Below are 14,283 nucleotides of genomic sequence, written 5' to 3' on the forward strand. Positions count from 1 at the left end.
AGTGAGCCCCTGACATCTCCAGCAGTACACGAGGCCCTCAGGGTCTCAAAGCTGCTTTGCCAGCTTTTTTTTCTTTTCACGGTCCCTCAGAGGGGGCCACCAAACGGGCCTTGGCAGAGCTGGCACGATGCGTACCACTGTCTCTCCCCCGAGTTCCCCTCTCTACAGCGAGTCTGCTATGTGCCGCAACCGGCCGTTGGACTGCTTGACATTGTGTGGTTCCCGTCGCTCATTGTGCCCAAAGAGTGATGTATGTGCACCGCACATGGAAATGCACTGGAAAAAGGGACCTATGTGAGCCATTTTGATATTATTTGCCTGGCGCAGCTGCTCATTATGTCTGCATCTTTGAGAACTGCTTATCTGATTTCTGTAGGCCACAAAAGTGCACTAAGTAGTGTCTTCGCAGCACAAGAGCCAGTTGATGAGTGGTCAGCTGCACCTGACGGAGGATGGAAGTGCCTACTGCTCCTGCACAAAAAAATTGCTCCTATATACGTCCCCGAGGGAAGCCGCGTCCAGCAGGAGACTGAGATGATGTGTGTACTACTGAGAGAGAGGGGGGCCGTGGAAACGACGCCGACGTTGTAGGGCCACGTCAAGCTCCGCTCAAAGCCACTACTCGCAGCCGCTGCAGACTACCGCAAGGAGGAAGGCGACAGTACCGCTGTCCCGATTGTGGCTACACCACAGCTGATCACGGTAACATCAAGAGGCACATGAGGGTACACACCAGGGAGCAGGCATTTGTATGCCATCTTTGCAGCAAGAGGTTCACAGTGAACCAGGAGCTTGGTGGACCATCTTCATGCTCACTCAGAGGACACTCCGTAAAAGTGCACTTACTGCCGGACACGGTTAGTGACAACACTGCAGATTAGACAGGGAGAAGGTAATTGTGGGACCTCTTATCTTCAGAGGAGCATTCTTTAGCATGTATTTCTTCGTTTATTATGCGTAGTACCATGACAAATTTATGTGTCATTTCTTTTTCAGGAACACTGAAGTATAACCATGGAAGGGCAAGATATGGTGGAGCGATGTCATGACATAGTATGCAGTGGGGTGAAGCTTGCAGCCAGGGGAGACCTGCCTGTGGATGGCTTGAAGGGCTTGTGAGCTGTTGCAACCCTCAGTATATTGGGCGGTGTGGGGCTTTCCACCGGACTACATGCACTGCATACTGGAAGGTGTCACTTCACAGCTAATGCAACTTTGCTGTGTTCACCAGGAAGTGCCTGGTACATTGGGAACCATGTCAGAGAGGTAAATGACTGCCTATTAAAAATTAAGCCAAAAACTTCTTTCATCAGACTGCCAAGACCAGCTACTGAGTGTCCATTTTGGTAGGCCACAGAGTGGAAACATCGGCTTCTCTATTAAAGTGCGCTTAGCCTCCTCAATGTACTCTTGCAGAGATATTTCGTGCATATATTTCGGGCATTTCTGCCTTCTTACTGTTTGTACTCTTAAAAGCAAGTGTTGGAGATATTTTTTGTGCTGAAAGGCTTGTATACAATCTGTTGAGGAAATGCCAATTCTCTATTTTGAACACACCTTAATATTCAATGTGCCCCAACTTGAGCACATGACAGGGCCCCTGTGAGCCCCCTGTACTTTTCCTTCAAGGAGAGAATGGTAAACACTCTGAAGCTTGTATCAGCGGCCCAAGGTATGCCACTTCAGATTGCAGAGCACTTCACCACCATGCGAGAGGTTCAGAAGTCCCCGAAACTGTCTGGTAGTGCTGCCACCCTTCCTGAACAGGCAGCAAAAGCTGACCTCGGGAAGGCAAGGAAATAAGAACCAGTCAGGAGTACAAGGTGTGCCATTGCACCCTGGCAGTCTTGAACGTCATGCTCTGGATTTGATCACCCAGACCACTGGCGCTGAGTCTGGTACGAGTGAACACCTCAGAGAACGTATCAAAGGAATCACTATACACAGTGCCAGTTACAAGAGGACAGAGAAAACATGCCTTGAATACACTGACACTGAAGATGGGAAGTTCCTGCGAGTCATGGAAATCTTTTTGGTGGAAAAAAACATCTTCGCACTCTGCCAAGGATTGATTACTGAGGAAAGCTGAACACCCCCCCGATTGATGGTGGGTTGTGCCTGATTAGTGAAGAGAAAGTTATTTCACCTTTTGTCCTTGTGGCACAGAACAACCAGTGATATGTTGTGAAGGTACCCAATCTGTATGAGAGAGATTAGGAAGTGTATAACAGATGCCAGGGGCAAATTTATATAGAGAGATGCCGGGTATGTGGACATACTATATTAATCAACCCGAAAAGCCGATATATGTTTACTTACAAGATATATTATTTATGTATAAATGCCACTTTTGTGACAATTACAATTCAAACTGTGTATTTGATACCTTGTATAAATTGGTGCCTTCTCCAGTGTTGAAACAGGTGTAGCAAAGGAGGAAAAGGAAAAACTTACATTGGGCTTGGCAATTTTGGTGGCGGATGGGTGGAGCCCTCTGCTAAGGGGAAATGTGGCTGCTGCAGCGAACCTGGCAGGGTAGAATCAGTTTTCGTTGCTCTTCGAGGCTCTTGATGGACAGCCAGCCTCCCACTGCTCTTTTGTAGCATTCTGTATTTTGGGAGCCTCGTACAGTGGGATAATAAGGCCTCACGGGCCTAGCTAGATCCTGTTGTTTACTCCTTCTGGACATTCGAAAGTCTAGAATGGTTATTATGGCGTGCCTACTGGGGATTGGCCAGTCGATGTTAGGTGAAGCTGTGTCAGCAACTCGCAGGACTAAAATCAGCAGTGTATATATAGAGTTCGGCAAGACGACCTTGCATTGAATGCAGGGGCATTTAAGTGTAGACCGTTTCAGTTTGTTCAAGTGAGCCGCGGAAACGGTATCTTCCTATATAACTGGTTTATTGTTTCCTGCTGAAATGCTGTATTTGCCAGTGAAATAAGGCCAACATAGTGAGCTTGGATTTGTCATTGTGTAACTTTATTTGCATTTGATATCATTTGATTACCTTTCTGCGGGTGTAAGACTGAGAAGCAGGCCAGAGGAGTGGCGAAAAAAACTGCCGAGAAGCAATTGCTGAGCATTCAAGCTGGGGCAGAAAACTCGGCTGCTGAGTCAAAGGCGGCTCAGAGTCACTGGTGGGTGACCCCAAGGCTCAGGTCGAGGCATCAAAAAAAAGTTATTGGAGACAAGCAAGGAAAACCGAAAAGGCTGAGGAGCCTGAACGAAAGCTTCCAGAAGGCACTGTGTGCAAAAATTCTTCAAAATGGTAGGTAAACAACCATAGCTTGCAGCACCTTCAATGCACCGGCTGTTGTCAAAGCTAATCTGCTTTTGTGAAGTCGAGTTAGACTTGCTGCTACTCAGATATTGACACGCGGCGTCCGGTAAGACCGGACGCGGCAACTGAAGCAAGCCAATAGCTGATAATTCAGCTTTGGCTCACCAAGAAAGGTGTTCCATGGTCACAGGACATGGTGAGGGCAGAACTGCTGGAGCTTTCGCAAAAGGTAAAGACACCCAGCATTGTGTACGGCATCGACACCCTGGCTGCTACCCATGGCCACAAAGTGCTTCGTTTACCACCGTACCACTGCGAGTTCAATACCATAGAACTTGTTTGGAGCCAGGTGAAGGGACAGATCGCAAGTCGCAACAAATGTTTCACTTTGACTGCAGTGGAAAAGCACCTGCCGGAAGCACTGGCGTCTGTGCGACATGAAAACTGGCAAAAACTGTTGTGTTCATGTGGAGCAAGTTGAGGCTGAAGCATGGCAACGCGATATTATTGTTGACGCTGAAATTGAACCAGTTGTCTTCAGCATTTAGGACTCGTGAGTCGAGCACTGATTTCAGTGATAAAGATTTAAGCGGCATCAAGGAACTTGTTTGTCTTTGAATGGATGTGTAATACACATGCTACTGAGAAGAGAGAGATGACTCATCGGCATGCTGTGATAACACTGTGCATGTGTGGGCAGAAACGTGAAAATATGTGTGCATGTGGGTGTGTGTTATTCAGACTATTGATGAAAGAGAAGACTCATCAGCATGCTGTGATCACTCTTATGTGTGCATGTGTGCAAAAGCACATGCTCATTAGCATTAAATTGTATCAGGCAGTAACATATAGTGTAGGTGGTGAAGTGGATGTGAAGGACGTGGTGGTGGTGGTGCCTAGTCATGTTAATAGTGTCTGTACAGAAGCAGAATTTGTAAGGGAATGGTAATAGTACTTTTCCATTAGAATACGAATAGTGGTGCACGTCGTCAATGTGTGCAGTTTTCGGAAGATTCACTGCAGAAAAATACAATGGAACTTAATCCAGCGTTGTGTCAATTATTCGAAAAGTACCTGAAAATGCGTCGTGAGCCTCTCTGGATGCCAGGCATCACGTGACGTGCATGGAGGAGCGAAAGAAGCCCCTCCCAACGAGCCACGCTACACAAGTGTGCATGCAGAAAGCCACGTGGTTTCGCAAGGGCTCCACCCCTGACCTCTCCCTCTTCTAGGGCCCAAACCTATATAAGCACTGCATTTTGTACATTTTCGACAATGTTGTCAGTTCGTTGGGATCCCAAAATCACCGAGATGGGCCGCATCACGGACGATGAAACGGTCCAGGAAGAATTCGTGAAGAGCCTGTGCCTTGCACCTCGGTAGTGCGACCCCAACCGTCCACAAGCTTAAGAGGCCGCCCGGCGACGTCCGAGTACTGGGGCGTTTGTGGAGAGCTTGGTTTCAATGACATCAAGCCGAAGTGCGACGGGGAAGTGGTAACCTTTTACCGCGCCACAGTGAAGGGTAGGTGGGCGCAGTTCGGGTGCAACAGGTGCCGAAAACAATTGTCGCAACTGCACGGTACCACTGCGTTGCAAGGAAGTGCTGCTCTGCGCGCGAATGAAGGTGGTTCGTCAAGCTTTCTTGCCTGTAAGGACTGCCTAGGCCGCCCTAACGTGAAGCTGCCGCGGTCAGCTGTGCTTTACCTGACCTTCTGCATGGCAAAGGAGATCTTGATGTCCGTTGCCAGAGGGATGCTCAGCAAAGAAATCTCCAAGCAGGCGTGCATCGAGTGAACGAACTACGTCCGTGAGCTCTGCTGCACTGAGCTGTCTGAGCAGCCCCCGATGGATGGACCTGGCGAACAGGTGCAAGTCAATGAGTGCCTCATGAGGGGCAAGCGCAAAGCCACTAGCGGCCAGCCTTTGGCAGGTGACAATGTGCCACCTCACCGCCAGAACAACTACGGCGGTGTAGTGGATCGTGGATTTTCCGCATGATCTGGGAGGCCATCAAGGAGTTGGAACTCTTTAAAATCGACCGGCAAGACTCTATGACTCTCACTATTATTCTATGTTGAAAATCACAGACACGGAGGAAGAAATGAAGAACTGGCACGAACCGTCGCTTGGCAGCGTGCAAGAGTTCAGGCGTATGTCTGCCAGCCACGACAACGCGCCACTGCACCGGCAGAACTACGGCGGCATGGTCGACCATGGGCCGTAGATCTTCGGTGTGATTTGGGTCGCCACGAAAGAGTTGTGACTCTTTCAAGTCAACTGACGAGATGTTTCCATTCATGCCAATCTGGAGGGCTGCAGAAGAAGTTTCTTGCAGCCTCAAAGAAAAAGGGTTGCGCAGTCATCAAGGAATGGATTTCATCCACTGTGAACAACATGTAGCTCGCTGTGAATGTTGGCTCCAGCAGTCCTGACCTTACTGCGGCCATTTGGGAGACCTGCTTGAACCATGTCAGGATAAGCACACAGACCACTGTGATGAGTACACTGACTGCGAGCATGGCGACCTGTTGCCAAGGAAGTGGATTTTCCCAGGTACTTGCACTGCACTGAAACAAGATCTTGTAACTGGAGTATAGGCAGACCTTCATGTTTTCTTATTTCCTCATGTTTCCATTCACGCGAATCTGCAGGGCTGCGGAAGAAGTTGCTTGCAGCTTCCAAGACAAAGGGTTGCACAGTCATCAAGGAGTGGATTTCATCCATTGTGAACCACATGTACTTCATTGTGAAGGTTGCTTCCAGCAGTCGTGACCTAACTGTGGCCATTTGGAAGACCTTTCACCATGCTAAGGATAAGCACACAGACCAAGTGTGATGAGTATACTGACTGCGAGCATGGCGACCTGTTGCCAAGGAAGTGGATTTTCCCAGGTACTTGCAGTGCACTGAAACAAAATCTTGTAACTGGAGTATAGGCAGACCTTCATGTTTTCTTATTTCCTCATGTTTCCATTCACGCGAATCTGCAGGGCTGAGGAAGAAGTTGCTTGCAGCTTCCAAGACAAAGGGTTGCACAGTCATCAAGGAGTGGATTTCATCCATTGTGAACCACATGTACTTCACTGTGAAGGTTGCTTCCAGCAATCGTGACCTAACTGTGGCCATTTGGAAGACCTTTCACCATGCTAAGGATAAGCACACAGACCAAGTGTGATGAGTATACTGACTGCGAGCATGGCGACCTGTTGCCAAGGAAGTGGATTTTCCCAGGTACTTGCAGTGCACTGAAACAAAATCTTGTAACTGGAGTATAGGCAGACCTTCATGTTTTCTTATTTCCTCATGTTTCCATTCACGCGAATCTGCAGGGCTGCGGAAGAAGTTGCTTGCAGCTTCCAAGACAAAGGGTTGCACAGTCATCAAGGAGTGGATTTCATCCATTGTGAACCACATGTACTTCATTGTGAAGGTTGCTTCCAGCAATCGTGACCTAACTGTGGCCATTTGGAAGACCTTTCACCATGCTAAGGATAAGCACACAGACCAAGTGTGATGAGTATACTGACTGCGAGCATGGCGACCTGTTGCCAAGGAAGTGGATTTTCCCAGGTACTTGCACTGCACTGAAACAAAATCTTGTAACTGGAGTATAGGCAGACCTTCATGTTTTCTTATTTCCTCATGTTTCCATTCACGCCAATCTGCAGGGCTGCGGAAGAAGTTGCTTGCAGCTTCCAAGACAAAGGGTTGCACAGTCATCAAGGAGTGGATTTCATCCATTGTGAACCACATGTACTTCATTGTGAAGGTTGCTTCCAGCAATCGTGACCTAACTGTGGCCATTTGGAAGACCTTTCACCATGCTAAGGATAAGCACACAGACCAAGTGTGATGAGTATACTGACTGCGAGCATGGCGACCTGTTGCCAAGGAAGTGGATTTTCCCAGGTACTTGCACTGCACTGAAACAAATCTTGTAAATGGACTAACACCTGCTTTTACAGGAAACTGTTTAATTGGGCTGCTATGATACCCTTTCAATGTTTTGCAGCAGGGTGTCTGCGTTTGTGCACGCGGGCTTTCAATTTTTTTATCCTCTAAGCCTGTGGTGCTGTTCTCACGAAGTCGGCGATGCTGTCTACATTTCCTGCTTGGCAGAACTTTGGAGACTTTTCAGGTGTTGAAAAAAAAAAAAGGAAAAACAAATCTTTAATGGACGAGACAGAGAGCGAGATGTTGCCAAGTTCAACGGCACGCCTGGGAATTACCGTCTGGTGCTCTCACTTGTTTTACCAAGGGACACCTTAGCTGAGTTTTGATTGTGGAAACAGCTTCGGGTGATAAGGAAAATGATTAATGGGGTGTTTTTGTGTTGTATGGAAGAATGAGGCTGCAAATCCACGAGTGTGAAAGGGTGTGGCATGCATGAATTCCTAGCAATTTCAGCTAGTCATGCTATTTTTGTGAAACAGGGGGTTCATGTGCACACACACATTTTCAGATTTTTGTCTATAGCACAACACAATGCACGTGTGAGAGGGCATAAAAGTCGTCTTCAGTATATATTATTGATGGCATTGGTAATTTTACATGAAGGCAATAGTGGTTAGGTGAATGTAACATGCGACTGGTGCTGAAGTTGATACTTGTGACACACTTATTAAACATTACCAAGTGATGTAATATTCACAAACATACAGGCACTGGCACCTATGACAAGCTCTATGTTGTTGCGAACAAGCGGCTCTTGTAAGACTTGAGGCAGATATCGCCAAAACTACGAGACATCAAGTCTAGAGTCATTTCACACCGTCATCAACAAGTTCGCACCGAAAACCTACAGCTTTTCATACCAAGGGATGCTTGCTCGGTATGAGTTAGCTTAACGACTTCAAGTGCCTGTTGTAAGTAGGTTGTAGACTAAATAGTGATATGAATATCTGTGGATCTGCATTTGTCTCTGCAGGTCGGCGCTGGAAGCATTGCATTAAAATGAAAACGCCAACCGAGCCCAAAGCAGAACTGCCACTCACGCTTTGCAGTGGCAAAAAAAACATCCCAAGGCAAAAAAGGGCAAGCCAGTTGTGTCCTTCCAAAGAGTCAGCAATGTATGGTGCGTATACTAGCAGAAATAGAAAAGGCTACTAATATTGGTATTACACCATTCATTGGGAATTTGTTTACTACATGCACTTCTTTGATAAGGAAAGGGATGGTGAAATTTTTACTTGTGTGTAATAGCGCCAAACAGTCGGAACAGTTAGGTACTCAGTAACACCCCCTCTTTCGAACCCTTTGGAGTCAGCCATCTTGATTGATAAGCATGTATGAAAGGAAGATGGAGCATGCGATTTTCAGTGACCGATTTTGCGAAACGTATACCTTTTAAAAAATTTAGCAGCGATTGCTTGAAGAGTGTAGCATGGCACCTGGAGTATTGCAATTAAGTGTTGCAAACGCAACAATTTCTTTTATGGGTCTAGAAATGATGAACATAAGGAAGCAACCTACTAAACTGCCTCCCAAATTTTATTTGAATGAAATGCAAATTAAGTTGCTGCAAATTTTCTTCCCACAGAAGCGCGATGCATTTTGTAAGCAGAAAATATGTACATGTAGTGTAAAGCCCGCAGAAGAGGGCAGATTCACAGTGTGTTGCATTATGGGCTATGATTGTAGATTTCCCACGTGTTCTTATCCATTTCCATTGATGTGATGCTGGCTACGTCGCTCAGCTCCTCAGCATCGTCGATGAGCTCATGGCAAGTAGCAGCTTTGCCAGTGCACACGCGAGCATCTGCACCACCATCTCTTTCCAGCCACTCTGAGCAAGTGAGCAAAGAAGAGTGGGCGGTGCAGATCACCTCGGTAAGCAATGGTGGGCACTGAAGATGCACACTGCATGAGCAAGTGCTGCGTTTGGAAGCAAGGATTTCAGCACAAGTGGCTTAGCCCACATGTCGAGGTTTGGACCGCACTGAGATGGCTGCAGTGGTGTGGGCGGTGCAGATCACCTCGGTGAGCAATGGTGGGCACTGAAGATGCACACTGCATGAGCAAGTGCTGTGTTTGGAAGCAAGGATTTCAGCACAAGTGGCTTGGTGACTCTACTCTCTTGGTGACTCTCGGAGCTGCCCAGCGTCGCCTCTGCCTCTAGCCAGGGCTACTGTGCAACCACAGCAAGCAAGGCCTTTCCCACAGTTCACACGCCGGCAGACATTTTTCTGAGTTGACGGCAGTACTTAACATGAACTCCAGCCGTACCCGCGAGCAGTCACGTCTAGAAAGGGAGCTCCCCTCCAGCGTCCGGGAAGCGGGACCTCAAGCCTCGGGCTCGCATACGTCGTGCAAGCGGCTGAACGTTCTGGTCGGTGCATTCGTAACCAAGCACGTCATGACTCTCTCCCAGCACCACACCTTCGTGGGCGAGGACGGAACCCAGCCGTTCGGCTCGGCATTGCCACGGCACCAGCCCGACCGTTTAGAGGCCTCCTTAGGGTTGGACTCCTTAACACAGCACTGCGCTACGGCAGCGAGGCAGCGAGGCAGATGGTCAGGCCTCCGGCATTCAACTGGACCCAGACTCAGGCAGCCTGCTTCACCGACGTTGGTGCCGCCGTGCTGGGCCCAGCTTGCTGCTCCATTTCCCATGTCGGGGAAAGCGACTGGCCACTGCGCTCTGCTTCGAAGGCTGCTGTCAACGGGAAACTGCGGCTGTGTGAAAGCCGGGTTGAAAGCAACCCGAGAGTTCCTGCACCCAGAGACAGCAGCCGAGGGCGGGACACATCCGCGTGTTGCAGTAGTCGGCGACGGTGGAGCTCCTGCTGAGGCACCAGGCAGTCACGAGGGCGCAGCCAGGGAGTGAGGTCGCCAACTACTCTCACCAATGCTGGGCAGAGCAAGGTGTCGAGAAAAAGCGCCACAAGCAAGGCATCACCAGAGCGCAGAGAAAGGCACAGAGAGACGCATGAGACCCAGACACAACCGGCCGCGGCGGTTCTCTTTCGTTCTCTACGTTAGCGCCGCGCGCTCTCCACTTTGCAGGCGGCATCGAACTCGTCCCGATGAGCCCGGACTGAGGTTCTTCGCACCGGCGCAGCTTGATGTGCAGGAGGCATCGTCACGTTGTGATGACATAGTGTCGTCTGACACCAAACGGTCCCGGTAGATCCCGGGGCTGCTTGTAGGCGACTCCTCGCCGTACGAAAACTGCGAGGGCTTCTGCCCGCCTTCGGAAAGTGGTTCCAGTAAGCCGTTAAACTCAAGCTTAGTACGACGTTCAGTTCCTACGGCACAGTCGGGTGACGGCATTTGTATTCGCGTTTGCGGCTTCGTGTCAGCACGTGGAAGCGCAGCGCCGCGCTTGCCCTCGTCTAGTCGTCCTGTAGGCGATGGGGTGGCTTCGATGTGCCCAGTCGGGACGGGCACACCGCAGAACTTGGGATTGCGTTCATGGCACAGCGCTCCACTTATGGGGCGGCATTCCGGTGCAGAGGCCTGGCGCTGGTACGAGAGGGCGGCACTAGGGAGGACGTGGGAGCCAAGTCGGGATCACAGCGGGTGCCGGAGACAGCGCTTCATGTTGGAGACATGTTAGGGAAAAATGTGGTGCACACCGCGTGGTCGAAGCTCGGGGAGGTCTTCTAGGCGGTATGTAACGGGGCCGAGCCGTGCAACGACACGGTAAGGGCCGTGGTATCGGGGCAAGAGCTTCGCGGCACGGCCAGTCGCGTGGATGGTGCGGCGAACGAGGACCAAGTGGAACTTAATCCAGCGTTGTGTCAATTATTCGAAAAGTACCTGAAAATGCGTCGTGAGCCTCTCTGGATGCCAGGCATCATGTGACACGCATGGAGGGTGCATGGAGGAGCAAAAGAAGCCCCTCCCAACGAGCTGCACTACAGAAGTGTGCGTGCAGAAAGCCACGTGGTTTCGCAAGGGCTCCACCCCTGACCTCTCCCTCTTGTAGGGCCCAAACCTATATAAGCACTGCATTTTGTACACTGCATGCACATGAGACTTTTTGGAAGTGGTTCCAGAGCCTCTCCACTCACTGTTGCCATTTCTGTCTGACTGTTTTGCAAGCTTGCACGCTTGCAGTTTCGACAATGTCGTTGGTTCGTTGGGGTCCCAAAATCACCGAGATGGGCCTCATCACGGACAATGAAACAGTCCAGGAAGAATTCGTGAAGAGCCTGTGCCTTGCACCTCGGTAGTGCGACCCCAACCGTCCACAGGCTTGGGAGGCCGCCCGGCGACGTCCGAGTACTGGGGCGTTTGAGGAGAGCTTGGTTTCAATGACGTCAAGCCGAAGTGTGACTGGGAAGTTGTAACCTTCTACCGCACCACAGTTAAGGGTAGGTGGACGCAGTTCGGGTGCAACAGGTGCCGAAAACAATTGTCGCAACTGCACGGTACCACTGCGTTGCAAGGAAGTGCTGCTCTGCGCGCGAATGAAGGTGGTTCGTCAAGGTTTTTTGCCTATAAGGACTGCCTAGGCCGCCCTAACGTGAAGCTGCCGCGGTCAGCTGTGCTTTACCTGACCTTCTGCATGGCAAAGGAGATCTTGATGTCCGTTGCCAGAGGGATGCTCAGCAACGAAATCTCCAAGCAGGCGTGCACCGACTGGACGAACCACGTCCGTGAGCTCTGCTGCACTGAGCTGCCGGAGCAGCCCCCGATGGGTGGACCTGGCGAACAGGCGCAAGTCAATGAGTGCCTTATGAGGGGCAAGCGCAAAGCCACTAGCGGCCGGCTTTTGGCAGGTGACAACATGCCACCTCGCCGCCAGAAAAACTACGACGGCGTAGTGGACCGTGGCCCGTGGATTTCTGGCATGATCTGGGAGGCCATCAAGGAGTTGGGCATCTTCAAAATCGACCGGCAAGACTCTACGACTGTTATTATTATTCTATGTTGAAAATCACAGACATGGAGGAAGAAATGAAGACCTGGCACGAACCGTCGCTTGGCAGCACGGAAGAGTTCAGGCATATGTCCGCCAGCCGCGACAACGCACCACTGCACCGGCAGAACTACGGCGGCATAGTGGACCATGGGCCGTGGATCTTCGGTGTGATTTGGGTCGCCACGAAAGAGTTGTGACTCTTTCAAGTCAACTGACGAGACGGAGCGACCCTAGGAGCGATTATCTCTGCCAACGTTTGGCCGAAGATCACTGTCGTGAGCGACGAGTGGGTGGCATATCAGTGTGTGCTGGGGCTGCCTAACAGCAACGGAGTCAACATGAACCTGACTGACAACACTGTGAACCACTCACAGTTCTTCGTGGACCATGTGACCGGTGGCCACACTCAGAACATCGAGAGTTCCTGGCAGAAGGCCAAGGCTCGCCTCATCAGAAGTGGACAGAAGCTCACACCGGAGCTCGCGGAGTGCTACCTTGGGTGGCTTTTGTGGCCGTCCATCAACGGGAGGCAGCGCTGCCATGAACCCTTTCTTCGACTCATGGAGGTCATCTCGAAGCACTACTCCGCGTAAAGTGAGCCCCTGACATCTCCGGCAGTACACGAGGCCCTCAGGGTCCCAAAGCTGCTTTGCCAGTTTTTTTTTCTTTTCACGGTCCCTCTGGGGGCCACCAAACGGGCCTTGGCAGAGCTGGCACGATGCGTACCACTGTCTCTCCCCCGAGTTCCCCTCTCTAAACCGAGTCTGCTATGTGCAGCAACCGGCCCTTGGACTGCGTGACTGTGTGGTTCCCGTCGCTCTTTATGCCCAAAGAGTGATGTATCTGCATTGTAAGTGAAAATGTCGACCAAAAAAGGTAGGTCGTGTAATGTACCACTTTGTAAAGGAGGCGACAAGTCGTCAAAAGAAAAAGTATTGTTGTTTCGTGCCCCGTCTGACCCCCTTCGTTTGGAAGAGTGCGCTCGAAACAAACATTAAACGAGACGACAAGAACTTGGATGACAGCTGTGTTGTGTGTTCTAGGCATTTTAATGAACGATGTATTCAAAGGACGTTTCAGCATCTTATAAACGGGAAACTTGTGGAAATAGATCTGAGCGGCCAGCGCTCACCGACGACGCCGTCCCGACAATATTTCCGGATGCTCCCTCCTACAAGACGAAGCCAGTCCCACGAAAAAGGAAGAAAAGAAACTTAGTGGACAACTGTGCACCAGCCCCGAGGCGGTGGGCATCATGCAGCCAAACAAACAGCGGCTCCGCAGATTTTGGTGGCGAAGAGACTTCATCAGATATGTCCCCACACACACCGCATCCGTTTAAAGAAAACGTCCCGCCCTCGCCGTCATGCAGCAAAATTGTTCTGTTGAACAATCGAGAAGTTCTGTGCTTTGGGTGGCACATAAGTGCTGAGCCAGGTGATGTGAGCATAACCAAGCACGTAACATTTTCCACATGTGCCGCAGCTGCAGATTATGTTTGCACAGTGTATTGCTGGACCATCAAAGTTGATGAGAGGACGGCCTTGCAGCTTTGAGGAAGACCGATAATTTGCTTCTTTGCCCAGGCTGTGAGGTTGAACCTATCTCACCTGGCCAATGCACCCAGTATGGGAAAGCGTTCTTCTTCTCGAAAACATGCCTTGTGACAACGGCCGAAGGAAAGCCTTGTCTTTGATGCAAATACACTAGAAGGCTTATCCTAAACCATATGAACAGGGGCAAGAAGTGAGCAGCGGCTTTCAAGGGTAAAAAAATGCGTGGAAGCGAAAATCCCTCTACCTATTCCGGGCAAAGAAATAACTGCGTGAAGCCAACAAGAGAGTATTCAAAGAACTCCGGGAATTAACCCAGTCAATCCCAGCGAGTGTGCTGGAAGCCAAAATCAGTGGCCTCCCCCCCAAAACAGCGCCTTGCTGTCAAAGCATGCTTTGAGACAACCTGCAGGAAATCAACCCTGGGAATGTGTTATGACCCGCTATGGATTCTGGATGTAGCTTTTTGTGAGCGATGCGATGTGTACCTGTGTTTCAATCTCAATGTGGGACTGCTTTGGAGAACGGCACACCACACACCCAACATGAAACTGCAGGACCAGCTCTTGAAATGA

At 50.1% G+C, this 14,283-nt stretch overlaps 1 protein-coding gene and 1 pseudogene across 1 annotated transcript; both read left to right on the forward strand.

Moving 5' to 3' along the window:
* The first annotated feature begins 11,682 nt into the window (after window positions 1-11,682).
* Window positions 11,683-12,748, forward strand: LOC149334284 (uncharacterized). Its single transcript, XM_089557904.1, has 2 exons — window positions 11,683-12,129; window positions 12,369-12,748. The coding sequence occupies exons 1-2, from the start codon at window positions 11,799-11,801 to the stop codon at window positions 12,746-12,748; spliced, it is 711 nt and encodes a 236-aa protein (XP_089414030.1). The 5' UTR covers window positions 11,683-11,798.
* A 267-nt stretch (window positions 12,749-13,015) lies between these two features.
* On the forward strand, window positions 13,016-14,283 carry LOC149334285 (uncharacterized; annotated as a pseudogene).

The sequence above is a fragment of the Amblyomma mixtum genome, chromosome 8 (genome assembly GCF_055824585.1).
Source record: "Amblyomma mixtum isolate Tamu chromosome 8, ASM5582458v1, whole genome shotgun sequence".
NCBI classification, from domain to species: Eukaryota; Metazoa; Arthropoda; class Arachnida; order Ixodida; family Ixodidae; genus Amblyomma; species Amblyomma mixtum.